Genomic DNA, 27862 nt, shown 5'->3' on the forward strand with positions numbered 1-27862 from the left:
TGCTTCTATATATATATATATATATTTTAACAATTATTTGTTTTCAGTTATTTGTGTATTTTTTCGTTCAGACATCAACGAATGTGCTCGTGGGCTGTACGAATGCAGCCCTGATGCATTTTGCAACAACACTAAAGGTTCATACAATTGCTTATGCAAACATGGATTCACGGGAAATGGAAGGGAATGTAAAGGTAGGCGTTAGATCTCTTAGCGATTATGTGATAAAAAATAAAGCCTACGTTTGCGATTCATCCACAAAGGGGTGGTAACTTAAATCTCGATCCTTTCAGCAAGAAAATGTAGATTACAGGATACATTTTAAAGGAGATCTACCCAATTATTGTTGGTTTTACAGTTGTTGGTGCTTCTAAATATATATATATATATATATATATATTTTGGTACGATGATTTTGCTTTTTATTTATTTTTTTATAATGTATTTGCTCAGACGTCAACGAATGTGTTTTTGAACAGACTGTTGTATGGCTACAGAAACCTATTTGATGTCCTCAACAACTAATATTAATGCTGTCCAAATCAGATACGAATATCAAGTAGTGCTGCTGACCTTTTAAGTTTTTTATATATTTCCGTCAATTGTTTGTCGGCTCTATGTCTATAGACATCGATGAGTGTGTCGGAGGGTCACACTCTTGCAGCCCTGATGCCTATTGCAACAATACCAAAGGGTCGTACAGCTGTACATGTAAACCTGGATTCACTGGCAGTGGAAGAGAATGCGAGGGTGAGCATTACTTTGAGAATGTTGAGCAAAGCAGGTAGATTTTCTAATTTGATACTTTCTGATAAAACAAAAACTACATTTACCATATCAAGAACAGTACGTAAAGGAGACCTAAAAATTTATTGTTGTTTTTACAGTTGTTGGTGCTTCTATATATATATATATATATATATATATATTTTTTTTTTTAACGATAATTTGTTTTTAATTATTTGTGTATTTTTTTGTTCAGACATCAACGAATGTGCTCGTGGGCTATACAAATGCAGCTCTGATGCATTTTGCAACAATACCAAAGGGTCTTACAACTGTACATGTAAACCTGGATTCACTGGAAATGGACGAGAATGTAAAGGTAAACGTTGGGTCGAAATGTAGAAGAAAATCAGCTGGTGAAAAGTCTAAGTAAGAATTTTGATACACTGGCGATAGCAATGCTCTTCTTCTGAGCCTTGCAACTCTTATAAGTTTCTAAGTCCCTCTTCCGTGGACTGCTTTAAAACGTTTGCAAACTCAGATTTTTTAAAAATCCTTGCAATGAGAAAATGGCTGAACTCGGTTTTCGCATAAAATCGCGATTCCTGAAACCTTGTGTCTGTGTCTGCGCGATCTCCCTCATTCTTTGGCTTCAGAAGACAACTCAGATCTCGGTTTTAATATTTCTAGATATCATACTCAACCTCATGAAGTAAATTGCTTATTAGCTTAAAACTTTTCTTAGACTTTGAAGAAAACATGCATGCTGCCAAGTAAAGTGAATGAAAACTGAGAAACTTTTCCAGCCAAAAAACAGAGCTTGGAACGTGAAAAAATTCTTCTGTCAATCTATCAGATTGCAGTCAATATAGTTTCCCAATGATGGATTAAGATGTAGTTAAAACAATTTCAATCCCTTCTAATCAAAGATATTTTTAACTTCTTGCAGGAGCTTCCTCGTGTAAAAGAATTCATGACATGCAAGTAGAAATGATTTTCGATATTATTTTCATAGTATATCAAATATCGCAGTTGCCCACACATAGTTTAAACCCATCACGGCACCGAATATACCCCAATTTTCAAACCATATTCCATATGCGGAGAAAGTCATCCTTTGAACCTTGATCCATTTCAGTGGAGTGCATTGTCCTCACAGAAGAAGTGGAAAATATCCTTTATCTTTGCACACATGTTTGATTCAAGGGCACATAAACGAGTATTGTTATTATAAAGGCTGGTGTTTATATTCCGCAGATTTTGACGTCTGAAGGATCAAATTTTCATTTGCTTATTTGTTGAATCATTATTATTATTATCACTCTGTATCTTTCCCATTATCATTTTCATTGCCACCGTTGTAGCAATGATAATTATTTTTATAAGCTCAAGTTTTTTTTCACCATCATTGTTTTCATTACTAGTTGTATTGTTTTTTTTTTCATTTTGATTCAAAAGATCAAATATGAGTGGTGTGGTTACCCTTCTTGTTGACTCCCAACCATTGTCCGTTTTCTGTCACATGGGAAATTTTGGATGTGGAGATGGAGGATGGACGCCAGTCATGAAGATTGACGGCAGAGAGGTGCATACTTTCATCCAATAATTAATTTCCTGTATAAACCCGCTCTCTTTCAAAACGTTGCAAGTTAAAAATGTGCATGTAACTTATGTATGCCTTTTGTGTTTCATCGAGAAGGTAATACATGAAGAACAGACCTCGTTCAAAACTTATTGTGTGTAGTGACTATTCAAAAAGAATGAAAAAGAATGCATAAATATATGCCCACATATTTGTCTTTAATATCATGTAACAGCTAGATAAGAAGTAGACATCATTAAGATCATAATTCGGTTAAAAGCTGTCCAGAACAAAGAATATATGTTATCTGAGTTGAAGTTCCAAGCTAGTTAATGGATATGTAGATATCAAACAGATTTAAAGAGCTGTCATTGCTCATCCCCTACACAGCGGGGGGGAGGAGGATAGGTAGAGGAGGTTTCTTGGAGGACTATAGAACATTTAGGGCCGATCAACTTGCCAATGAGGAGGAATCATGGATCATAGGAATATCACAGAGTCTTATCGGGAGATCAGGTTACTTTTATCGTGACACAAACAAACTCCAATTTGTTTTTGTTATATCTAAAAAGAGATAGGAATTTCTTTAAGGAATAGCAACGTCTATCATCCTTCATTCACTTAATAAATTATTATCATATCAATGCCTCTTGATTGGCGGGCAATTGAAAACACATCAGAACGCCTTATAACTAGATAGGTTTGTTATGCACTGATCTACGGCGCGGGGTCCGTGTTGGACAAAAATGACCTTAGTCTTTACGACAAGATGCCGTAAACACCAAGGTCAATTCAACGGTAAAACAAATGAGTCATGGATCAATAAATGCAGATACACGACAGGACTTCGACAGCAAATATCCATTAATTCGGAGTAAAAAAAAAATTGAATTACTCCTATATTTCAGACCACATTCCATTATGATGAGCATTACTGGATAAATGATGAAGGATACAATCTTCCCGGAGGAGAGACTGGGTTTGACGGACAGGAATCAAAGCTACCCACCTACTGGAACACATCCTTCTCCAAGATCTGTCTCGGTATGAAGATCGACCAACACCTCAAGTTTATTGTCATCCACAAGCAGGCTGACTCTCTACGCTCACTGATTGCTGATGGCCAATACCGCGCCACCTCACTGGGTGGTGAGAAGTGGAAAGAGTTGATTGGTTCCCAAGGCTCATTACAGCGCAACTGCAACAAAGAAGGGTTCAATGTCGTTTGTAGTCGGAGTGGATATTCTAAAGCCAGAATTGGTATTGTTAACAACAACGAGGATGAGTGCGACTCGTGCAACTCAAGGATCGGATTTGGCACAGGAGGGAACCTTAACAATTCAAACACGTGTGGTAACGAGGCCAAATATTATACAGATAATGGAGACAAATACATCAAAGCCATGGGATACATCTTGGTACAATAAATATGACTCAGTTTTCGCAAAAAAAAAGAAAAAAAAAAAGAAAAAAAGAAAAAAAGAAAAAACCTGAAATAATAATAAGTCCAATTGTCAAAATATAGTTTTTCCTGTTTCAAGTGCAACCCCTCGGATAGGGACTTATGCCCGTATATAACTTTGGTTTTACCCTGGATCAATCTCTAGCCATTCTTTCCCTGAACTCTTTATAGGTAAATCTCAGATACCAAGTTAAACACTTTTTTCATATAAGACGGCATATCAAACAGCATTCAAATATTCTGATAACAGAGGTGTCCAACTCGCTTACTTTGTCGTAGAAATTATTATTGGCCAATAATTTTTTCCAATATTATCCTCAGATTTCGGAAGGAGTATCCTTTGAGGAAAAGGTGGACGGGTCAAAATCTCTCCCACTGCGTTTCGATTGTTATATGTATGACTATCATCTTTAAAGGATCGAATTGGAAAGGAACAGCTATGCTTTCTGGCCTTAATGAAATTGAAACGATACTTCAATAAAATAGACTAGTTTGTTGCAGTTTTATGTTTCTTTGTCTTCAGTGAGATGTAGTTGCACAGTTCTGAACATATCAGCTCAGCTAAGTTCGGACGGGGCACTTATCTGAGAACTACCGTGGACTTGCTGCTTAGATGTAACAATCTTCCGTAACTAATCTTGTCTCTTCACTACATCGCCCATTTTACGTAGTTGCCCTCTTTTTTACGCTCTTTCCTCTCTTCCACTTTATTCACCCTTTCGTTGCAAATCTCCCACTCAGAACCATATCTCCCGTTGCTGGTCACCGTTTTCCCTTCCCTCAAGGTCAAACTCTCTTTTAAAATGATATTCTTCGAAATGAAAGCCACATACAATTCTCTTTTTATCGCTTTTCACTTTAGTTTTATTACGGAGACATAAAAATTTCAAACTAAATTTATGATACGGCACCTGTCTGACTAATAAATCACGGGATCACTAACATGAAAGAAAAAATAGCTGCAAATTCTCTTAATACTTTGTTTTGCTGATAACTCTTTTTTAACGCCTAGCATCAGAACGAGGTCAGCACACATATTCCAATTTTGACACAGACGGGTGAATCTTCTTCTGCCCTGATTTTTTCTCTCGCTGAAAAACCAGCACTCGTCTCTGACCCAATTACATGTCTCATCTACTTCAGCCCCCTGGCAGTTTGCTTGTGGTAGCTTTAAAATCTCAATTGGTCCCATGTGATGTTTTCTTATATTCCAATAGGCTGTTGTAATTTCTTTTGTTTTGGTTTTTGACATCCCTCCCATCCACTGAAAAGCTCAAAGCCTTTCTTTTCCTATTCTCGGAATCCATTGTCCTCTACAAGAATTAAACGAATAAAAAATTTATAAACAAACACTTATTAAACCTTTGACCTCTAAGAGTGACAAGCATCTAATTTCTCTTACAATATCACCCCTGGGTCAAACATTAAGGTCACCCAAATCAAGGAACTGATCACCGACTAAAGCTCTGGATTTTTAAACTAAATCTCCTCCTTGACTCTTTAGAAAACATGGAGAACAGTGGGGAGAATATGCATCCTGGTTTTAGGGCGGAAACGGTTAACCTTGCAATAGATTGGCATCCCACCCAATGGAGGTTGGTGGCAGAGTACGGGAAATAACAGGCCCTTAGTTGCTCTACAACAATAAAAGCTGGATAAGCTCTTGCAGGAACAGCCCTTTGACTTATGAGCAGATGTTACCTTTCACATGATTTCTATTTTCCAACTGGTTTATTTTGTGAGAACAGTCACAATGCACCTTAATACTGTTTTTGTCAGTTGCTCAATATGTATAAATTGAAGTAGCCTGGAAAGTAGGGAAAGATCCCAAAGAAGGTTTAGTACAGAACAGCCTGAAAAATGTTTATCATCAATTATAGCTCACAAAAATTAGAAATAAAGTTATCAAGTAAAATGTTTACAAGAAATACAAGCATGGAAATACCCAAGGAAAAAATCTAACCCAAACTTTTCACAAGGAGAGAAATCTTGGATTTGGTTTTTTTGACGTATATCTTACACACGTGTAGTATTGTTTCTTAAAAAAGGTTAAGAACTAGGGTACAGTAAAATTGGCAGAAATCATTTTCCCACATTCTGAATGTTCCATATACCCTTTATTCCTTGGATCGCAGCGTAAGTTCTCCTTACCATCTGCTATACATTTCTTTCAATGTTAGTGTTAAGAAGGTGGTATTAAATTAAAGTTCATAAGGTTGATAATTTTTTTTAACTCTCGTTACCTTTTGATTGATGGATTTATTGTTTCTGTTCAGAGAAATTACCCATTTGATCTCTCCTTAGAGAGCAAAGGTGAAGAGGATAATGTAGGATTTTTAAGCATCCAAATTAAACCCGAATTGCACCGGTTTTACTTCGTACTTCACCTATGAATGGTCTATAAAACTCTGGACGTCCTCTCGATCAATCAAATACAGTAGCTTAAAACCAATCAAGATTTGGTGGTGAGTATCATCCTGTATATCAGACAGTTTGCATGTGTTCAATTTAGGGTCCATTGCTTCTTTGGGTCATCATTCTTTGGTTGTGACAGGCCCCTTTGATAACCTTATTGTTGGTTTTTATTTTCTTTTAATAGAAAGCCGTCAAAAGACTCTGGTTTTGGTTTTAAACACCCCAAGCAAAGGATACAACTGACGGACTTAGATCAGACTTGATTTCACAGCCATTGATGATGCTCTCCTTCTCCATGCAAGGCCATGAAGTAGTAATTTTCATGTAAACTCGTGAGGTTTCAGTATTAATAAATGTTTCATCATAAAGGGCCAATAGGTTGGAAGTTTCTCATGGCTTCTCGCTGATTAAAACACAGGTTGACCCTAAAGCTGTCCCCACTTTTTCAAACAAATTAGTAGGGATAAAAAAAAAACACTTTTGATATTGCCAATATATTAATAAATAAAATAATAAATAAATAAGCGCTCGGGCGCTTCTTCGAGGAAATAGTGTATACTGCAACTCCATACCAACTTTGGACTTGAATCAATACTGGTTAATGAGTACGAAAGTGAATTGAAAAGTAAATTCATAAAAAAATTAAGATGACGAGTTTAGGGATTTCTTATAATTAAACATTCTCTGTAAATATCTAAACGGAAAATTTGAGCCTCAGCAAAATGTTATCTTTCAATTTACGTCACCGCTCCTTGCCAAAGCATTCAAAAAGCGTTTGAGAGTACTTTTGTCGACTGCAGTAACACGCGGATTTGTACGATCACTTAGTTAGGACATCACGCACCATAGTACAATTTCACCCACCCTTCATAATGAATATCAGATGGAATCACCAGGTCAGTAGTGAAGTAGTTCTTGAACTAGCTAGTGAGGAATTAAGTAGAAAAGAGAAGTAAATGGAGTCGGATTCGCAGTTTTGACCGTGTAATCAGGATGAGTGACAACGGCTGAGACAAGGCACCTATGTTGCGTAAAGTGTCAACGAGCTGCCCTGATGTGAAGGCGCTCTCGAATATGATAGTATTAATCGCCAAATGTCACAGCTTGCAGACAATCCACCAAACAAAAATAGCTTTGAACAAAAGTTTACAGAAATAAACTGTCGTTCAAAATTAATCATAAATTATTGTCGGAAGTATTGTAAGTACGCCTAACTCCATTCCGTCAAAGGAAAACTGATTAGTCCTCGAAATAGTTAATACTCTATGGCAAATGATAAAAAACCTACTATGATCCTATACTTAACGAAGAAATACGTTACCGCCAGCCCTAAAATGTGACCATCAACCGTCAAAGATCCCGAAAATTGAATTGTCAACCGTCAAAATCGGAAAAAATTAAACTTCAGCCGTCAAAGCTCCTCCCCTCCCCACCCATTGAGATCCTGATTTAATGGTCTTCATTATGACGGTCTATTTTAAAATAAGTGCCTTTTTAAGAGGACTTTTTGGTTTTTTTTCTGTGACAAAATATATACTTTGAGAAGTGCTCCAAACCTCACGGAAAGGCATCAGAACGCATTTGAATTTTTAAATTTTTCGAGGGAGGAGGCCTCTGCAATTTAATTAGAAACCCATATCTCTAAGGTTCTGTCCTAGTTTCCTTTCCAGTCCCTTTATGATTAAGCTACAGAAAAGAACAAACCCATCTCCTTAACAGGCCGCTACAATTGGCTAGAACCTAATAAAGAACCAATGAACCCAAGTTGTGTCAGACAGACGGAGGCTGGAAGTCTATTGTATCACCCAGTTGCGCAACGTATCGTTGTAAAGTAAAAACAGATTTGAGTTGATGCAGCACATACAACTTGAGAGCGACTTAAATGTGAAACTTAAAGCGCAAGCAAAACTAAACTTCAGTACGTGCTTCAGCCATCCATCATGTCTGCTGATTTCAAGTGCCATCTCATTTTCTTTCTCTTGCCTTCTTTTTTCACAGCACCTAACTGTTCTCCAGGTAAATGTTTTATCATATCCTTTGTTCCGTTCACATCTTTCTTATGTTTTTTCCTTATTTCATTATTACTCCCAGATCCCTCCCACCCTAGATGAGGTGGGCCTTTATAATTCTACTATAGTAGAAATGAAAACTAATGACGCGAAATACGTTTTTCCATATGCCGTTTTTCCGAAAACGTCAAAACAATTACATCTCCAAGCAATTAGATATCTTATACATGAAACCCATTTTTTATCTTCATACAATCACTTATACCGTTTGAATGTAAAATAAATTTCAATCAGTTTCTGAAATCTCACATCAGTCACATTGTACAAAAATTTCACTGGAAAATCTTTATGACAGTTGTGCTGAGAAAATATATTTTATAAGTCGCATTTCCGCGTACTATGTTTTACTGTCCGCTGAATAATATTTTTCATTCTCGTCCTTGTTTCAATTTATTCAATCCTTTCTTATTTCACGTAATTTCTTAAAATAAGCTATAATATTTTACCATAATTCTCGTTGTCTTCATGATCATTCGATCTTTCTCGTTTAGGACAAAAAAATTATGACCTCGATTAGTACAAAACCTTATTAATATGCGAGCTCAAAACAACAAAGAGAAGGCTGCTATAAAACAAACAGAAAAGGAACTGGGAAATAATTCATTTGAGGATCTTTGAATCCATCCATTTTTTAAGCCAGTCTAATCTGGGGTGATGGCTCTTTACGGTAAACGGTATAATTTTTGTTATTTTAGGGCTATCAGTTAATTTTGTTCCGTTGCGATTAACCTAACAACATCAGTTAAAAAAAACGCAAAAATTTGTCCACATTGTTTTTAATTCATATCTCAACAAATGTTAATATATGATACATGTCAGCAACATTTCCTGAAAATCTGAAAGAAAAACAATAAATAATGAATTTTTTATGAATTTTTATGTGCACCCATGTCATTCCAAAAAAATTAGCAAAAATTTGTCCACATTCAGTTTTTAATTCATATCTCAACAAACATTTACAGGAATAACACCTACAATATGTCATTTTAAAGTGTATAAAATGGGCTTCTCAGGAAAAAAAAAATTCATCATTGAAAGCCAGGACTTTCCTAAAAAGTTAAATTTAAAACACAAAATAACTAAGATATAGTGTAAAACTTGAGGTCAAAGTCACTTTTCCTCACAGGTATAGGTTACTTAAGATTAATTGATAGCAGAAGTTAATTAATGTGTACAAAATGTAATGTACCTTTGCATTCTCGGTCATTCCCAGTGAGTTCTAGCTTGCATGCGCAGTAATAAGATCTTTTGGTGTTGCTGCAAAAGCCATGGGAACTGCAATTGTGAATCCCTTTGGCACACTCATCGATGTCTGAAGACAAGAAAAGAAACAGCAAGCGAAGAAAACAAGCATATGAATAAGTGGGTCAGGTGGAATTGCAAGTGATCATTTGCTTTTCTTTTCAATCTCGTTTATACTAAATTAGGTTCATTGTAGTTATATTTTAATTCACTTATTCACAATTAGAATTACTTTTCAAATATTAGACGTCAGTTTCAGATTAAGAAAACAGCATGTCAGTTTACTTTCCTCTGTGTGTCTCTCTCTCTTTCACTCTCTCTTTGGTTTTTTTTTTTTTTTTTGCTGCTTAGAAATGACGATGGAAACTACACATGTACATGTAGTTAGTGTACGACTTGACTGCTTCTTAATAATTGAATTGAAAATCTCGCCTGAACGATATAGAAGATTTTTTTGTTTTCCTGTCTGGCACTTCGGACCTTTGTATCCAGCAGGACATAGACACTAATAAAGTTTGTCTGTAAAACTGCCTCGACAAGTGGCGTTGTTCGCGCAAGGATTGTCAGCACACATGTTCTAGCGAAAGAAAGAGAGAGATAGAGAATTAAAAAAATCTTTCACGCTCAATACGACACGACTTAGCCCAAACAGCGTACTATGCAAGTCTGTTGAAAAGTCACACATGAACTGCTTTTGCAATATTCACTTAAGAGAAACTTATTACAATGGCCATTCGATTCAAAGATCGTTTTTCTGTAGAGTTAGGTCGTGATTGGTACACCTAAGAATATGAAGGGATGAACAAATGAAATGAGTGAATAGAGAGGTAGCGAATTAACGAGAGAACGAGTGAAATGGTAATCGGAAAAGCACAACTCATTCAGTCTTGAATGAAGACAAACGTTCACTCCGGAAGAAGGCCCGAGTAATTATTTTAATCTCAAGAGAAGTTACTGATCATTCATCTTGGATGACGCTGCCTTAATTATGGCTGTGATAAATATATTATAAAGTGTTTCGCCGCACAGGCTGCTTTGAAATATCAAAAAATACAGAAGAGAGTCCTTACCACGATGTGATAGTGATGTGAGCTTTCGTTTTGTCTGACTTCCTTGGAGTTGCTGTACTTATCAGATGACAATAACTCGCACCACAGTCTTATTTCGACGGTCAAGTTCACAGAAATACAAGAAGGATGTTGAAGGCATCTCATGGTACACTCCAAGTCGTGGCGCACCGAGATTATTCCAACTCGAGGCACATTCAAATAAAGGAACTCATCTGCAGAAAACAGACCTTGTATTAAGTCTGTTACTCGGTAGTCTGCAGTATTCGTTTCTGATGATTGAGTCAGTGGAGAACTTTCAGCAAAAAGCTAAATAAATCTGTTACAATTTCTAAATGTCTTACGCCATGAATGCCTAGTTATGTTCATACTGCTACATTTGTTCTCATGCCAAAACGAAAATAAGCGGCTGGAAATGGAGCCTATCCTTTTAAAAGTTTTACCTCTAGAACTAATCTTTCGAAATATTACCGCTATATTCCTAAAACATTTTTTTCGAATCCGCTCTAATTTATCCTAATCCAAATATCACTTGGAAGAGTTGAAGAACACTAGACCTTGTAATTTTAAACAAATTGACCTTTCCCTTCTTTGGCTCATACGTATGTGATGATCAATATCCGGAAATCTCTCACATCGATTAAAAAAAAAAACACACACACACACACACACATACGCACCTTTGGCAACTTGTGAGGACTGTGTTTACACACACTGCTTGCGGGGACCCCCCCTTCTGCTGGCAGTATCAAAATAAAAACTACGATGTTTGATAGCTGGTTTGCCATACTCTTTATGCACTTGATTAGAATTGAGGAAATTTCAATTTTTCTTGTGGGGACTTCCTTATGGGGACCTGTCCATTACTCAACTTTGCCTACTTGTGGGTACTACTTTTAATATAAGACTTGTGAGGACATACTTACCTAACTTGTGGGGTCTCTGTTTCCACACCCCTCTTATGAGGACCACCTCTCCTTTTGCTGGAGAAGGCGAAGAAGTTTTACTGAATTAAGGCCTGGTACTTTCCTGCAGCGGAAGAAAACCCTCGTGATTAAATACTAATAATGAAGGCCCGTTAGCGTAATCGCCTTTGCAGTCGTTGTTTGGTCTTGCAATGGGAGAGAGACTGCACTGCGTGGCGAGACTAAACAACGGCTGCGACGGGGACTACCGCAAGGTTGACACCAATGCAGTTTAGTGTTGCTTAAAACTATTCAGACACCAGTGACAATAGACCAGAAAAACACCTGTGTCTTAATTCATTTCAGATAAATTTGATGGGTCTTTTTTGCTCTCCATTGAAAGAAATTTTTGTCGGAATCTTTTGAAGTTAATACTTTTTCTCTTTTTACAAAAATGAAAACATCAGTCACTTAGTGTCCCACCTGAGCTTATCCATCCAAAGAAATAACTTTTGCATGCATAGCATGCCTACAATGAAGGATGACTGCGACTTAAGGAAGCCCAACTGAAAAAATCTCAAAAGTGACCCTTCAATTTGGGATAAAATACTCTTTGCAGGAAAGACCTAATCTTTATCTTTCAAATTCGAAACTCAAACCTGCGGGTATCTTTCTGTGAAGAAGGCAAGAGACAGTTGATATAACTCGAATCCTGTAATGTTTCCAACAAAAGTCCAACGGTCACGCTTTAAATAACACTAACTCGACAGTAATAATTTTAGGAAAAGGGCACAAAAATATTTATTGTAAAAGCTTTCTGAATTCGGCTTCTTTGATTAAGAGATGGCTTTTCAGTTTGGTGTATAAAAAACCCATGATATTGGCCAACTGGAGGAAAGGCAATACTTGACAAATACAAGTTGAGCACTACAATGGGTTCCGTTTTGGTAACACACCCTTTTTTTTAACGTCTAATTTGGGGGCTGAGGTTGAACGTTCTTTTTTATGCAATTTGAGTCTGAAAACTTTCTGAAGATGTTCTGAAAGTTTTATTTTTACGGACTAAATTCGACCACAATCTGAGTTGTTCTTCAGTTTATCGTACAACAGTAAAAACCGCATTCTTAAGTATTTGAGTTTATTGTCCTGTTTGACCACAGTTTAACATTTCTTTTGCCTTTATTTATTCTTCTCTTTAAAAAAAAGATAAAAAAGATGAGCAAAATGAAAAAGTTCTCAACTGACTCTCAGCCTGGGTATGTTCTAAGAATGTTTTAAAAATTTGGGCTAATCTCAGCCTAAACGTTCCTATTAAAAAAGGTTCTTATGAAAGAAAAAAAAGGATCTAGTACTTGGAACTTAATTAACATTGGCTTCCATCCTACACGTAGCATATATATAGGCCAGACTGGTAAGCCCTCCTCATAATCTTGGAACTTCAGGTGGTTTTTCACAAAAAAAGAAAGCAAGAGAAGTTTGAAGTTAATGTAACTGTAACACTTTAATATAATTTTAAGCAGCGATGTCTATTTAACTGTCACAGGAGAGTTATCAACCAAAGCCACTCACTAGTGAGTAGAGCAGATATTCTGCATCCCATGTTGCAGACATCTTTTTAGTGAGATTGGCCATAAAATTGTATGCTAATGGGCTACTAAAATTTAACTTAGTTTGTTTGCGCAACTCTCTGATGTTGGTTTCACAATGCTTGATCAATAACAGCTCAATTCAACCACTTTAGTTATAAATTTTTTTGTTAAAATCATTATGCAAAACTCTCTCATTGGTTTTGCTTACACTCCAGAAATGAAGCACTCTTAGTTAGTGTATACTAAAATCCACCTCTAGAATTATCGATGATCAAGTGTAAGAGACTTAAAAACGGTAAAAATTCTGGATATAACCCTGAGCTCATAATTTCATAGGAGCTTTTTGTTGGAAAGAAGATTTTGACCAATTAAAAACTAGTTAGGCCTACAAATGGATGGCAAATTGCTTCTAATATTTTGCAAAATAGATATAACAATACTGCATTGTATATATTTATAACTTAACAAGGCCGGATCAGTGGTTACAAGCTACAATGCAATACTGGCTGAAACTACAACCTTTAACCAAACAGTAATGATATGGATAAAAAAAAAATTCTGTTTTAGTCATATTAAGAATATTGGCGGGTATATAAGGTCTACAGAGCTTACTATCAGGATGTATAAATTTGAGAATTTGGTAGCTTATATTGAGGTTGGGTACTTTAATATAGGCTTATATCCAAATGTTCAGGGTGTATTTTTTATAACAGTATAACCCAAACATTTTCAGGAGCCTTAGATCCTGGCGGTTTATACAATTCGCTAAAACTGTAAGCGCAGGAGTATTTATAAGAAGTCTTGGTAGGGCTCACCTTCGGTAACAGTGATTACGTGATGAGAATCTACAGAAACTTTTTAAAATGATTGATAAAATAAAGGGAAGCTCTATTACTTTTGAAGAAAATTGAGGCAAATGGAACATTCTATTTGCCTTTGAATCAGGAGACCCACACAAACTTTGACTATTAGTAATATTTTTAAATATTGGGAAATGCAAAGAAAAAAAAACCCCTTAACTATCATAATATTAGCAATTATGTCCAACATCATAACGAATATACTAATTATCTCAGTTGTATTTTATTGTCCTTGCAGCTCTTGGGGTGAAATTTTAGCAAGGTAACAGGGTAGTCATTAAGGGCAGGGGACCAGGGAGTTTCCTTAGCGATTATGAAGTTGACCACTGGCCACTTTCATAGAGTATAGAACAAAAATAGAACCAAAAAGGAAATCCCTAGCTGCTTAATTTCCTGCCTTCTTTCTGTAGTTACCCAGAAACTTGAGATCTTTGTGACAGCCCTGAGATTGGAAGAGTTTGGCAAAACAGTAGGTTACCTTGCACAGGATTAGTTATACTTTGAGATAACAAAAACAGAACGATTCTATTAGTTATACTTAGGGGCAAGAACCTGCTCTCTCTTGTCAATCTGATTTTTCAAAAAGTAGTAAACAGCATGCCGGTCCTTAAGTTGTTTGTATTTTAAAAGCAAGTGTTGCACTAAATGCACCATTTGCTTTTAAAATACAATTCTAAAAGTTTAGTTTTCTCAATAACGTCATTGTTTGACAAAGTTAAATATGTGATGCCAAACCCTTTCAATTGGTTATATCTTAATACTTCAATTAAGAGCTAAATAGAGCACTCTTAGTTTGTGTAATACTGAAATCTACCTCCATAATTATCAATGACTGAATTTGAGAAAGTTGAAATATTGTAAAAATTCTGGACACAACCCTAAAATCCTATTTTTAAGGAAGCTTATTTTTAAATTTTGTCCAATTATGAAATTTTGAGTTGGAATTACAAGTGGATAACATATTGATTCTAAGACTTTTAAAAGTTTTGATGTCAATACTACAGTGTATAGCATTTTACACTTGACAAAGCCAATTTAATGGAGGATTGGTGGCTTACACTGTGGGGGGGGGGGGGTATTTTGGGATTGCCCTATATCCAAAAATTTATGGTAGAATTTAATCACAGGGTACCCACGCAAACTGTGACGGTAAGTTTTTTTAACAAATATTGGAGATGTTTGGAAACAGCAAAATATCCCTTAATTATCATGAATTACTGTTTTTTGTTGTCCTTGCAGCTATTGAGGTTGAATTTTAGCAAGGTATTAAGGGTTGTCATCAAGGGTGGGGAAAGATCAGTTCACTTAGCCATTTTAAGCGGCAAGAACCCTCTTTCTCCAATGTCAATCTGATTCTTAACAAAATATTTAACAGCATGCCAGTCCCTACCATCTAATGCACCATTTACTTTTAAAATACAGTTCTTACAGTCCAATTTTCCCGGAAAGCGTCTTTCTCTGACAAATGAACTAGGGTGCTTAAAAACTGCCTCCTTCTCTTCTTCTGTACATAGAACATGGGCATCTTACTCTGTAAAGAAAATCAAAATAAGCATAACAAGTAAGCTTTCAGCTAAAACTGACTCCTCTTATAATTATAACATTTTCTCTACTTACTCTTTGACTTTGACATTCCCCGGTCCACATTTTCCATGTTCATGTGACTGCTGCGTTTTTTCGGGGGGGGGGGGGGGGGGGGGGGGGGTTGATCTCTTTGCAAGTAGTCCCCGTAAGTAACTGTGTATTAGCATGTCGCCACAAGAATGGAAAGTAGTCCCCATAAGTAGTTGCGGGTTAGCATGTCACCATAAGTACGGCAAGTAGTCCCCATTAGTAGCTATGTAGAGCTTTTCCCTTTAAAGTGCCTATGACACGAAATTTTGAAATTTTTTATTTTGCATTTTCTGGTTGATAGCTGTATTTAAAATTAGAGATCATTAACCATAGCGCTTAGCGAGTTCTCCTTGATCAATTTTTTTGTGCATTGAAAGTACGATTTGGCGGCCAAAAAGTGTCGCCACTAAGCGAGCGGCCAAAATCATGTTATATAGCTGTGACGTAGAAAACTGTGAAGACGCGTAAGCAATTATGGTGGAGAAAGGAGAAATATAATAGAGAGGAAGAACATAGTGCGTGGCTGGAGCGCCAAATGATGTTCGCACCAAGAATAATACACATAAACCGGGCATTTATACACACTACTTTCCAAATGACGTAGCTGTATGGCCAAAATGGACGCTTTCGATCGTCGACATCGAGGAGATTCTACTCTTTAATGTCGTCGGCCTTATTCTCCGTACCGGCTTCGAAGACGCCTGTTGCGAACACATACCACAAATAAGGGTAAGATAACCGATGAATTCAGCTAAAACGAATGCTGATTAAGGGCCTTGTTTCCACACTATACACGATTGTTCAACATTCTTTCCGGCTGACATTTCGCAAATGAAAAATGGTGAGCTCCTTCTTGATGTTTATTTCACGCGCTCGAGATGTACTCACAATTTTTGTCTTTCCACATGACTACGAATGCGCTTTTCTTATCGTATGAATATCATACCAATTGTAGTTTCCATCGTATTTTGATAAAAGATTTACATCAATTGTAATGAAGTTCAAGCCCTTTCCTGAGCTGACCGATATCCTGTTGCGTGAACAGTGCGCAACCTCTGACGGATACTGGCATAAAAACAAGCTTAAAGGGGCCGTGTATTCTCCTAACCTAGGTTTCCGAAAATCCATCTCACGAGCTATCAATTCCCCCCTACCCTCAAGAAACCAAAAGTAGCAATATCAGCAATTTCATTGGGATAACAGCACTGCAACGATATAAATAAGGAAACACAAATTTTATTGAATTAGATGGTAACGAATTCAAGTGCCGTATGAAAGTCGATGCGTACAAAATATTAATTAATAATACTGATGTCAGTTATTTCCTTTGTGCGGAGTGGGTCATATGGCAATGCTGCACTTAAACTAAATAAGGTTTTTTTCTATTGAAATGCCTATATGAGATTAACTTGAATCAGATGACTATAAACTTACTCGTTTTCCTTTCGGTTTGACCGGCTGGACGACCGTGACCATAGCCCCTGCCTTTGCAATCTATGGGAGAAGGAGCAACTTGCAGTAGAACTGCCCGATTACTCCTCGGTGGAAAATCATCGTGCCTCGTGATACAACTGATTCTTTCTTCAAAAGTTAGCTTTTGGTTTGCCAAGGGAATTTCTCTACAGCAACGAAACACTAGAGCACTGACCGAGAGGAACCTACGTCGCACGTAGTGCGAAGGAATAAAATGTTATTGCAACAGAAACGAACAGAGCTATCCACAAAACACAAGCGCAGCAAACTAGACATTCAGTAACGGGAATTTTTGTTCTAATCTTGACCTAAACAACGCAAGCGGGAAACTGCCTTTGTCAGTCTTCGTAGAAATCTTCGTTTGATGCAGCGCGGTTCTCCTTCTTAGGACTGAACCGTACTCGCAACTTTCATTTCTTCTATATAACCTGAGTACGATGTATTACAACTCTCAGTAGAGCTTACTTAAGGTAGGTAGACATCGCTATCGGTCGTTATTTCAAAATTATTTCAGCGCTGACTTATACAAAATTGCAAGAGATGTGAAAGGTATTTTGGTGTCGACTGAGAGTTTTCACAGTTTTCTACGTCATCAGCCGCTAATTCGTTACCAGTCCACGGGACACTTTTAAGACAAAAGCACTTTAGAGCCCGAAAAAAACCGAGTTTTAAGTCTAGGACTATTCTTCAATCGGAATTGGTTTGTACATATGATAAGCTAAATATTTACGCAAAAAAATTCGTGTCATAAGCTCTTTAAGAATGGCAAGTAATTCCCATAACTAGTTGTTTTAGGATGTCCCCATAAGTATGGCTGGTAGTCCCCATAAGTAATTGTTTTAGCATGCATATCCCCTTATGCACGGGAATCTACGAACGCGTGGCCGCCATTTTGAAAAAGTGACCGATGTACCCTGGGACGAGGTTGGCAGCTAAGCATGAAACGGTCTAGGATCGCTTCCTAGTGTAGTTCAACTTGGTAAGTGACCGATCTTTCCTCTCTCTTTTTTAACATAGTTAGCACCTTAAACGTGTTTGTGAAGAACAAAAAAATGTGTAGTTTATGGCTCTCAAGAACAATATAGACAGAAGAACGAGAGAAATTAGTTATGAAATTGAAACCACCTACAATCTTGTACTCACCATTTCAGTCATTTTCCGCCAGTGTTTTCCTTGTGAACTTTCTTGTTTCACCTTGACCGACTGTAAGAAGAAGCTTGCTCACTTTGGAAATTTCAACTGCAGATTCGTGAAGACAGTAGAAGTCTCCATGCACTTGGATTTCATGACCAAGGTGTCTTGCTTAGTCGGTCTACCTCTGTTCCTTTGAGAGAGACCACTTGGGAAATGGTTGCTATATACTTTCTGAGTTTGGTACTGGCTATCTCTGTAAGGTTTGACAGAGGTGGGTCGCCTTCCATAGCAAATTTGACTGTCTGTTTGACCTAACAACTATTAAATGGATTTTCATCTGGAATACCCAAGGCTTTCCTTGTCTTGTTGAGGAGGTCGATGCTGTTTTTCACCTCAGGTGTCAAAATTACTGTTACCGTCCTGCCCCACTTACTACGAATCTCAACTATGTCTGATCTGTTTTAAAAATATGATAATTGAAACATAAATTACGTTTACTCAAACAATATTTTACAAACTCAAATTATAGAAATTCTCCCCAAGGAATTAAAATATAAAAAATGAAATAGAAATATATTCTTTTTAATGGCCCAAAAAGACATTATTAGCATCAGAAAAACACATCATTATGCTGAACATTTTGAAGACTTCATAAAATGTTCTCACTGTCTTTGCTTTAATTGTGATATCATGACATCAAGATGTGCAATGTGTTACCCAGTCAGGGTTGATAAAAATACCAAGGAGTAGGGGGCAAGGCTAAAAAGAATGACTTTTCGGATTTAATTTAGAAATTAGAAAGCTAAATAAAGAACCAAAAAAAAAAAGGAAAAACCGAAAAAGTATCGATGTAACAGCATGAGACTCTTTAATATTATAGTACATTTTTGCAATCATAATATTATCATTCCACAGATTTAGCCACCAGTTAGATCTACCCTTCCTGGTTTCATTGTTGTTGTCAGGATATGTTTTTGGTCAGTCAGTTTGAGTGTCTTAAAGAAGCTCAATTCCAGAATTTTCTTGACATTTTCCTTGATAACTGGAGACTTTGTTGAAGTTAGAGATAAAAATACGACTTAAATAAGATTTGGACTAAGATAGGGCAAGCATGCTATGTTATAAGCATGTTTAAAAGTATTATTATCATAATAATCATTATTACCTGACACAGAATGAAGGACTTTTTCAGGTGCATTGCTCTGTGATGCATTATTCCACCGTTGTAAGAAGAAGGAACTGGAGATGTAGATTTCTTTCCCCTTTGAATTCAAGAGGAAAAGTAGTGAGTTATGCTGAAAGTCTTGTTTATGGCAAGACTGGAACAAATAAAAAAAAAACTTAATTACTATAATTTGAAACTTCTAAGCTGGGAAAGCATTATAAGTATATATGTCCCAGTGGAAAAAAAAAGAAGTCGATGAGAGATTCCTGGGCCCAGTTGTTCAAAGGCCAATAAGCATTAACCCAGGGTCAAATTTTTATCCAAGCTTCTTTATTCCTTCTTTCAAAAGCCTTTTTTAGATAATCTTCTCTTTTCTTTTCATAGAATCCAATTTTTAAATTGGAGACAAAAAGAATTGTATTGAATTTTCATTTAAAGCTTTCAGATCTGGAACCAGATTTCACACTAAGCCTGGATTATCTAAACCTAGCTCTGAACAACTAAGCCCGAAAAAGGATTTGGAAACCCCCCCTTACAGAAATTCTTTGCAATAAGGGAGCATGATCAGTTCAGTATACAAAAGTGTAAGTAAGTGAGAGTAGAACATGACCTGTCTGTGGAAATTTGACTGAAGCAGTTATACAAAATGGGCAACGTTGGTTGAGCAAGGACAACTACTGTGGAACTGAATGGCCAGATTAAGAGATGATCATATTGTTCAAGATACGGGCCAGACAAAAATCACTCCAAATTAAAACAATCCAACCAGTCAATAAAATAAATCTGAGTAGTTTAAGATTGATCACTAATTGTGTTATTGTACTAGTTTGATGTTTCTTTCCAGTTTGTATCTCCCTTACAATGCCATTTCGTAAAATGATTACTCTCTCATAGACCTATGTGGCAAGTGGTCGCTTACTCAGCATAACAAGTTCCTTTTCCTTCAAAATATGTCAGGAAATTGCTTTATATGTGGCTATCAATATAAATTTAGTGACTACCTTTAAATTAAGCCAAATTGAAAGGCAGAGATTCTAATTATTCGATTGCTTTGTAATTCGCTTCATCGTTTACCCAGCATTCCATATCACACAACCCAAGTTTCCACTCGTGACATTGCTGCAAGGAGTCTGCAGATATTTAGTTATTCTGATTCATGGAGTAAACATCCTTAGTTGTTTTGATATTTATCTGGAATTGTTCATCAACATCAGCCATGTTGTTGCTCTCGTTCATATTTTGTTCTTTGTTGCGTTGCACCTTACTCTCAACTTTGCCATCTTTTACTGGCATCTTACCTTCATTAACTACGTGGTTAAGAAAAAGGAATGTAACAGTCTTTTTCTTGTTTTGTGATACTTAGTTTGAATATATGATAATCATTATTTCTTAGTAGAGCCAAACTTCATTTAATAACTTTAACTCTTCTATGGCAAAACCAACATCTTTTGACGCATTAGTTCCTGGGAGTTTTGTCTGAGAATGTCTTTCGAAGCTATTCAAACCGTTTCTTTTAGTCACTTTGAGGGTCTAAAGAGCGAAAACTGTCCAAAACACCATTTATAGATACTGTTCTTTCAGATGCAAATCATAAGCTTCCGCAGTTTGATTATGCACAAAAAGCAGTCTTACACCTTTCGCTTTTACTCCTCCCCTTTTCTTGCACTTTTCTTACACCATTGTTTTAGTTTTAGCCGTGGTAGTAATAGTTCATTGTTTTTATGATTTTTAAGGCTTTTGTTTGGTTGCAACTTATCGTTGGAAGAGAATGTATAATGATATTTATGAAGACATTTGAAATGGCAAAAGCCACTTGCAAAAAACTCAGTGGGGATTTAATATTGGAAAACTACTTCTGTAACAGCAAAAAAATCTTTCATTTTCCAAAGAGCCCTAAGAACTGATTGACTTAGAGTGTAAGGGACATCTGAAGTTTATATAATAGAGGGTGTGTTTATGTACATACCAGTTTCCAAGGAGTCAGAAAATAGACAGTCATTGATCTGATTCAGGGAGTAAATCTCTTCAGAATTTGTTGTTACATCCATGTGGAAACTTTCATCATTGTCAGGACTGCTGTTGCCCTGGTTCATATTTTCTTCTTTTTTGTGTTGCACCTTACTGTCCCATTCTTTAGTCCATCTGCCTTGCTCTCATTACCTAAGTGGTTAAGAAAAAGAAATGTGTAGAGTTTTGCTAATTTGTGTGAAACCAGGAATGAATAATTGGAGCCATCATCATAATCATTGTCGTCATCATTTGAAGTATTATTAAAAAAATAAATTTTTAGATTGTTTTGACCAGGGACGGTATGAGTTGTCATGATATCTAGACAGATTGTATGGTATTTGCAATATTCATGTTAAGAGAGATTAATATACGTAATCATAACAGGACTGAAACGGTTTGCATTTGAGTAAATCTAATTCTGGAATGGAGAATTAAATGTTATAATTTTTTATCCTAAGGGCTATGAATGTTCCCCTAAAAAAGCAAAACAAAACAAAACAAGAAAAAAAAAAACGAAATGATCTTTAGAAGAGATGGGGAAAACACCCTGATAGCTTATGGGGTCCATTACACTGAAACACAAGCAAAGAAAAGAGTTGCTGCAGTTCTGTTAAGTATGACACAAGTCTCCCAAAACAGGTTATTAATGGTTAGGTTGCAATACCTTTTAGCTGTCGCCTGGGAAGATCTCTAACTTCATGGTCACAGTGTAGACCTTCACCGTTCCGAAGTCCACAAAGGGCAAGGCACATTTTGTCTTCACCTTTAATCTTTCTCATTTGCTTTATTTAATGGATTATCGTTCTTTAGTCTTCCAAGTCCAGCAGAGAATGTTGCATCAAGGCTAGAAAATCCACAAAAATCAAAGTCATAATTGGAAAAAAGCAATCTCAGTTTGTTCCTTGTAAAAGTGTAGTGTAAGGTTTGATGACTTAGTTTCAGTTCTTCCTTCGGTTGTGTGGCGCAGACCAAGCCCATCTAAAATTACACAACTACTTTATTTACAATGAAACTTAAATGTAACCCATGATAAAGCCAAGAAAGTGCAAAAAAAGTACCATATATTTTGATGGTAATTTTATTTCATTTGGAGTAATATGCAAATGATGACAAATCATGAAGCGCATTACACACAAAATAGTATGTATTTCAGTATCAGTGATTAACAATCTCATGAAGCCTATTTTGAATTAATTCAGGTCGATTTGTGTACAGTAGTCTTAGGACAGCCTCCCCCACTACCTTAAAATCTTTTTTGTTTAACTTGGCGCTTACGGTTAGTGATGTTTTACTGTATTATAATTAAAATAACTTACCTTAAACACTTGAATCCATCCTTAAAAAAGAAGAGAAAGCTTCTTAGTTCTTCCACATGCAAATCTTCTCTTTGATAACTTTCATCCTCTGAGACAAGTTTCCCTTTATATTGAAGAGGGAGATCACCCTTTGAAAACTTCTCTGTTGGAACACACCTCACCCTTAAAACAAAATTATACCAAATAGTTGATCATCTTGCTTCCCTTTTTGTGGCTACTTCCTCTTGTAGGAGGCAAAGCCACATATATTATCGAAATGAGTGAGTAGCTGTAAATGAGTTAATCACTCTTAGCCTTAACCCCTTAACTCCCAAGATCTGATTGGTAATTCTCCCTTCTAGCTGCTACACATATCCTTGCAAATTAGTTGTGAGAATTTGGTGCTAGATCAGGACAACAACTTCTACCTGATAAGTTTGAATATTCTCATTAGCTGTTTGCAAGATAATATAAGGACATTATCGGGAGAAATCTCATGTTGATCACTTCTGGGAGTTAAAGGGTTAGAGATAGAACAGTTAGGTTCTCGAGCTAGCCCCTATAAATTTACCATTATTATTATCTTTATTATGATTATTTGTTACCATTCAGTTATTGCCTGAATGTCAGTCAATCACCATATTCGCGAATCATCTTTCTCTCCACAAACAGGGTACTCATAGATACGTGGGTTACGGCAGTTTACTGTTTTACATGTGAATGGAAATTTTCTGCAACACTACCTTCTAGCATCATGATACAACCCCTAGTTATCTTCAATGCTATAAAAGTCATACTATATCACTTGCCACATGCAAGGTTAGGCTGCCTATTTTTTAAGCTAGCAAGAAAAGTAATGTAATTGCCTTTCCATGGTCTATTAGTAATTTCCAAAGCGTTTCAATTTTCTAAAGCTGACCCTCTTCGTCTGAACCATTCTAATAATATTGTTTTTTTGGTATTGTTCTCTTTTGTTTTCTCTATCTGTGTCACACATATTACTTTTGGCTACGATTTTAGTCGAACAGTTTTTCCCTGGACACAATAAGATGTACGAGGAAGTTTAGCATAAAATAGAGTCTGAAAGGGATTGTAGTCTAATGATCTTGGACTAAGAGGAAGAAGGAGTTTTGTTGCAATTCCATGTCACCTATATGCGGGGTAGCTGTAAAGTACATTGAATTGCCTTCAGTTGGGGATCTGAGAGTCTGACAAAACAGGGTTGTAGCTATAGCCAGTATGAGGCTAACCGATGTACCTCCCTCGGTCATTCTTTGTTGTAAAGGACTGCTACCAAATAAATAAACAAACTGATAAAAAATACATAACCACAAAATTTTTAAGATCAATAAATTTACACCATTTTTTAAGCTGTGGAGTATTCCGAAGGACACATTCTTTTGATTTCTTAAATCTGAAAAGGCCGCCCTTTTCCTCCAAAAATCTCCAAAAACGGGCTTACGCCAACTTTAAAATCATATATGGAATTGTTGCGACATTCTCGTGAATCTTTCCTGGTAGTGACAAAATCTCTACTGTGATTGGCATGATTCTGACCTTCCCTTAGCAAATAGCAGCATACGTTTCTTTCTCGCGGGCCGGGCAAAAGACAACAAACGCCCTATTCACGTACATTTTGTAAATTTTTCCAATTAAAAAAAAAAAAAAGTAGCAAACATTTGTCCAATGAATCTACCGTTCCTTTGCTTTTCCTAAAAGATGGCAAGTTGTTTGAGCCCTTTTTTCTCTCGAACACAACAGACAAATTTTTTAAATAAACTTCAGTGTTCTACAAAGCTGCACTTCATCGCATAAATTCATAATCATAGTAAAAGGTGATAAGATAACGCGGGTAATTTTATTTTTAGATTATGAGGGGACTCTGTGAATTACTATGGCGCTATATCCACAAAAAGATTACCCCGATTGGCGCCCGTTTTCCAGCAAGGCTTCATTAACTTAATTCACAAATAAATCACATCAAAGGAACGTTTTACTTACGCCGTCTTGAGAAATTTTGCGTCCTTGGGCCGATTTGTACAAATCAATTTTTGGCCCCTCATTAATTTCCCGCCAATTTATTCCCTGTCAAATTTCTTGGTCACTTTCCACCACACGATTCCATCGAAATGCTCTCGCTCTCCTTAACAAAGTTTGAACCCTTAAATTTATATTTGGTAAACATTGTGATCATCGTATTTACACTTTTTTCCGAGTGATCGGTGATTAAGAACGGGGACCTTCTCAAATAGATAAATCCGTCTTTTCGTCACAATTTTACCCAAATTTCTTACTCGACCAACTAAGTAACTTTCTGTACGGCAAATTCTGTTAAATTAAGTTCATTATTTAAAAAAAAAAGAATTAGATAGCTTCAAATTTATCCTATAATTTCATCATGACAATAACAACAACGAACAACCAGTAACAGCATGACAAACGATTTTGTGTACAGACCGTGTGGGCACCTTAGGTCGCTATCATCGCAAAAAATTATCTTGAGGGTCATTGCAGCACAGAGAATATGAGCAACTGAAGACCGCGCAAACATGTTATGAACTCATACTAAATAATATGGCCATTCCCGCACAAGAAAAAAAATTCCGTTTTTTTTTTTTTTAACAAATCCCCCGAATTTGAAGTAGATTTTCAGCTAAAAACCAACACGGTAAATTATTTTTAAAGTAAGTTCTGATAAATAACGTCCAGGTTTCTCCATTAAAAGGCTCGATATGCAGTTGTACTTCATCACATAAAGTAATCAGCACAGTTATAGATTACAGGATTGCGCGGGAAATTTTGTTTGCAGAGCACATGGGGACTCTTACTATGGCGCTGTATCTCTACGAAAAAAATTACCCCTTGTATTTGATTAGCACCAGTTTCCAGCAAGATTTTATCGCCTAAATTCATACGTAAATCCTATTAACGAAGCAATTTAACTTACGCCGTCTTGAGCAATTTTGTGTTCTTGAGCCACTTTGCACTGTTTTATTTTTTTGCGTGTGTTATTAATTATTACCCGCCAATTTTTAATGTCGAATCTGTTGCTGTCTTTCTGCCACACAATTTCATGGAACTTTCTTCGCTCCCCTCAGCGAAGTTTTACCTCTCAAGTCCATGGTTTGGAAACATCGTCAAGTCTATTTGGTCATACTATTTTCGCAATTAATTAAATATTTATGGATATAACCCACCATGTGGGGACCTCTAAATGACGAGAAAACACATCCGTGCATTTTAATTATCAATTCACCCGATTTTATGAGTCGACATAGCCTCTTCCAATAGACATCTTACCAAAAGAAACAATAAATTGTTCTTATTAAGCTGCTGCCCTTTTCTATCGTTAAACTGCTCACGCCTTATGTACAGACTCGTCACCATCATGCACCAGATTTTATGGGGACCTTCGCAAAGAAAAAAGGTGCCCTCTCTTCGCAATTTTATCTGAATTTCTAAATCGACTGATCGAAACGAGCGACTAGATTAAATCCTTTAGACTAAGTTCAATTTTTCCGTTGAAAAGGCACGGTACTTTCACTTCAACACATAAATTAATCATGATAATCGCAGCAATCAGTAACACTGCACGACTGAGAATTTTGTCTTTGGACAATGTGAGGACCATGTTAAAATTTGGTCCGATGTCACCCAACACAACAGAATAGAAAAGTGAAAGGTGAAGAACATAACGATGACTTATAGCTTACCTTTAAAATAGTTACATTTTGGCTCCGCTTATACTCCAGATGCAACTGAAGTCTCATGGAACTTGCTATGCTTATCATACTGGCAGTTGGGCTTATGTTTCATTAACAGATCAGTAAAAAATGCAAAACATTTGGATTTATCACAACACTTAGAAGTAGAGATAACGCACGTCACGAAAAAACATTTTCACTCGGTTCTTTAGACAAAAAATAGTCTTTTCATCTTTCTTATCCTTTGACAAATTTCGATCACCTTTGGTCCCCTAAATTGTTTGTTGCCCCAAGACCGGAGCAATGGGAACTACAAAGAAAATAAATTTATGCCGTATAATGTTTCCTACCTTGAACAGATTCACTCACCACTCCGTGGGTCCCCTTAATTAGGGTTTTTGTTTTTCGATACATTACACTGAAGTCAAAACGTTAACAAGTTGTATCCCTCTGCTACCCGCCAGTAAACGTTTATTCTTTGCACTGACTTAGTAGACAGCATAAGCAGCCTTTGCACACCGAGCATTTTGTTTATTATTTCACCCGATATAGCCTCTTCCAATAAATATCTGACCCAAAGAAACATTAAGTTGTTCTCATTAAGTTTCTGTCCTATCACCAAACTGCTAATGCCTCATGTGCAGACATTTTGTTATCATGTAGTGAAAAATTATGGGGACCGTCGCAAGAAAAAAAGAAAGCCGCTTTCTCTTCGCAATTTTACCCTAATTTCTTAGTCAACCGTTCAATTCGAAACGACCAGCTAAATAAATTCCCTCAAACTAGGTTCAATTCTTCCCGTGGAAAAGGCTTGGTGCTTTCATTTCATCACATAAATTGATCATGATAATCACAGCAATCAGTTACACTGCACAACTAAAATATTGTCTTCAGACAATGTGGGGACCAAGTTAAAATTTGCTCCGTTGTTCACCAAAGATTATCCGGTAGGGACAATATAGAACAGAAAAATAAAAGTTAAAGAACATAGCAACTTATAGCTTACCTTAAAATAGTTTCTTATCCATTGACAAATTTCGATCACCTTAGGTCCTCTTAATTGTTCATTGCCCCAGGACCGGAGAAATGGGGACTATACAAATAAACAAGTTAAAAGATCAGTAAAAAATGCAAAAAATTTGGATTTGTCACAATACTTAAAAGTAGAGATAACGCACGTCACGAAAAAACATTTTTCACTCGGTTCTTTAGACAAAAAAAAATAGTCTTTTTATCTTTCTTACCCGTGGACGCATTTCGATCACCTTTGTTCCCCTTAATTGCTCATTGCCCCAGGACCAGAGAAATGGGGACTACACAAAAAATAAATTTATGCCGTTTAATGTTTCTTATCTTTAACAGGTTCCCCTTAATTAGGTTTTGTTGTTTCGATACATAACACTAACGTCAAAAAGTTAACAGCTTCCATCCCTCCTGCTTACCGCCAGTAAGCGTTGACTTATTGCACCGACTTAGTTTATAGGAGAAAAAGCAGCCTTTAACCATCGTACTTCTGTTACAGAATTGTGCGGGAAATTTCGTTTGCAGAG

The 27862-nt window shown here is 36.5% G+C and overlaps 2 protein-coding genes and 1 long non-coding RNA gene across 4 annotated transcripts in view; 2 read left to right on the forward strand and 1 right to left on the reverse strand.

Moving 5' to 3' along the window:
• The window catches only part of LOC131793554 (fibrillin-1-like), a 61357-nt gene that overhangs the window by 3284 nt on the left and 30211 nt on the right, over positions 1–27862 (forward strand). The window contains exon 6 of the mRNA XM_066169950.1: positions 628–750. Coding sequence (XP_066026047.1) covers positions 628–750 — 123 coding nt within the window. The remainder of the gene's footprint in view (positions 1–627; positions 751–27862) is intronic.
• LOC131793551 (uncharacterized skeletal organic matrix protein 5-like) lies at positions 2195–3735 on the forward strand. Its single transcript, XM_066169965.1, has 2 exons — positions 2195–2311; positions 3217–3735. The coding sequence occupies exons 1-2, from the start codon at positions 2249–2251 to the stop codon at positions 3733–3735; spliced, it is 582 nt and encodes a 193-aa protein (XP_066026062.1). The 5' UTR covers positions 2195–2248.
• LOC131783098 (uncharacterized) lies at positions 12767–27433 on the reverse strand. 2 transcript variants are annotated; one of them, XR_010718253.1, is made up of 7 exons: positions 27319–27433; positions 22630–22791; positions 21978–22157; positions 21270–21463; positions 19304–19400; positions 18148–18594; positions 12767–15448 (listed from the first exon to the last, which is right to left on the reverse strand). It is a non-coding gene; the product is annotated as an uncharacterized lncRNA (long non-coding RNA). The 2 variants fall into 2 exon arrangements; XR_010718252.1 differs by lacking the exon at positions 27319–27433 and adding an exon at positions 26322–26418.

This window comes from Pocillopora verrucosa, chromosome 7 (assembly GCF_036669915.1).
Source record: "Pocillopora verrucosa isolate sample1 chromosome 7, ASM3666991v2, whole genome shotgun sequence".
Classification (NCBI taxonomy): domain Eukaryota; kingdom Metazoa; phylum Cnidaria; class Anthozoa; order Scleractinia; family Pocilloporidae; genus Pocillopora; species Pocillopora verrucosa.

Bases quoted from the DNA above. Each gene is read 5' to 3' on its own strand.
- LOC131793551 (XM_066169965.1), top strand. From the start codon at position 2,249: ATGGGAAATTTTGGATGTGGAGATGGAGGATGGACGCCAGTCATGAAG. The intron at 2,312-3,216 runs GTGCATACTTTC...CCTATATTTCAG, and splicing joins TGAAGATTGACGGCAGAGAG to ACCACATTCCATTATGATGA.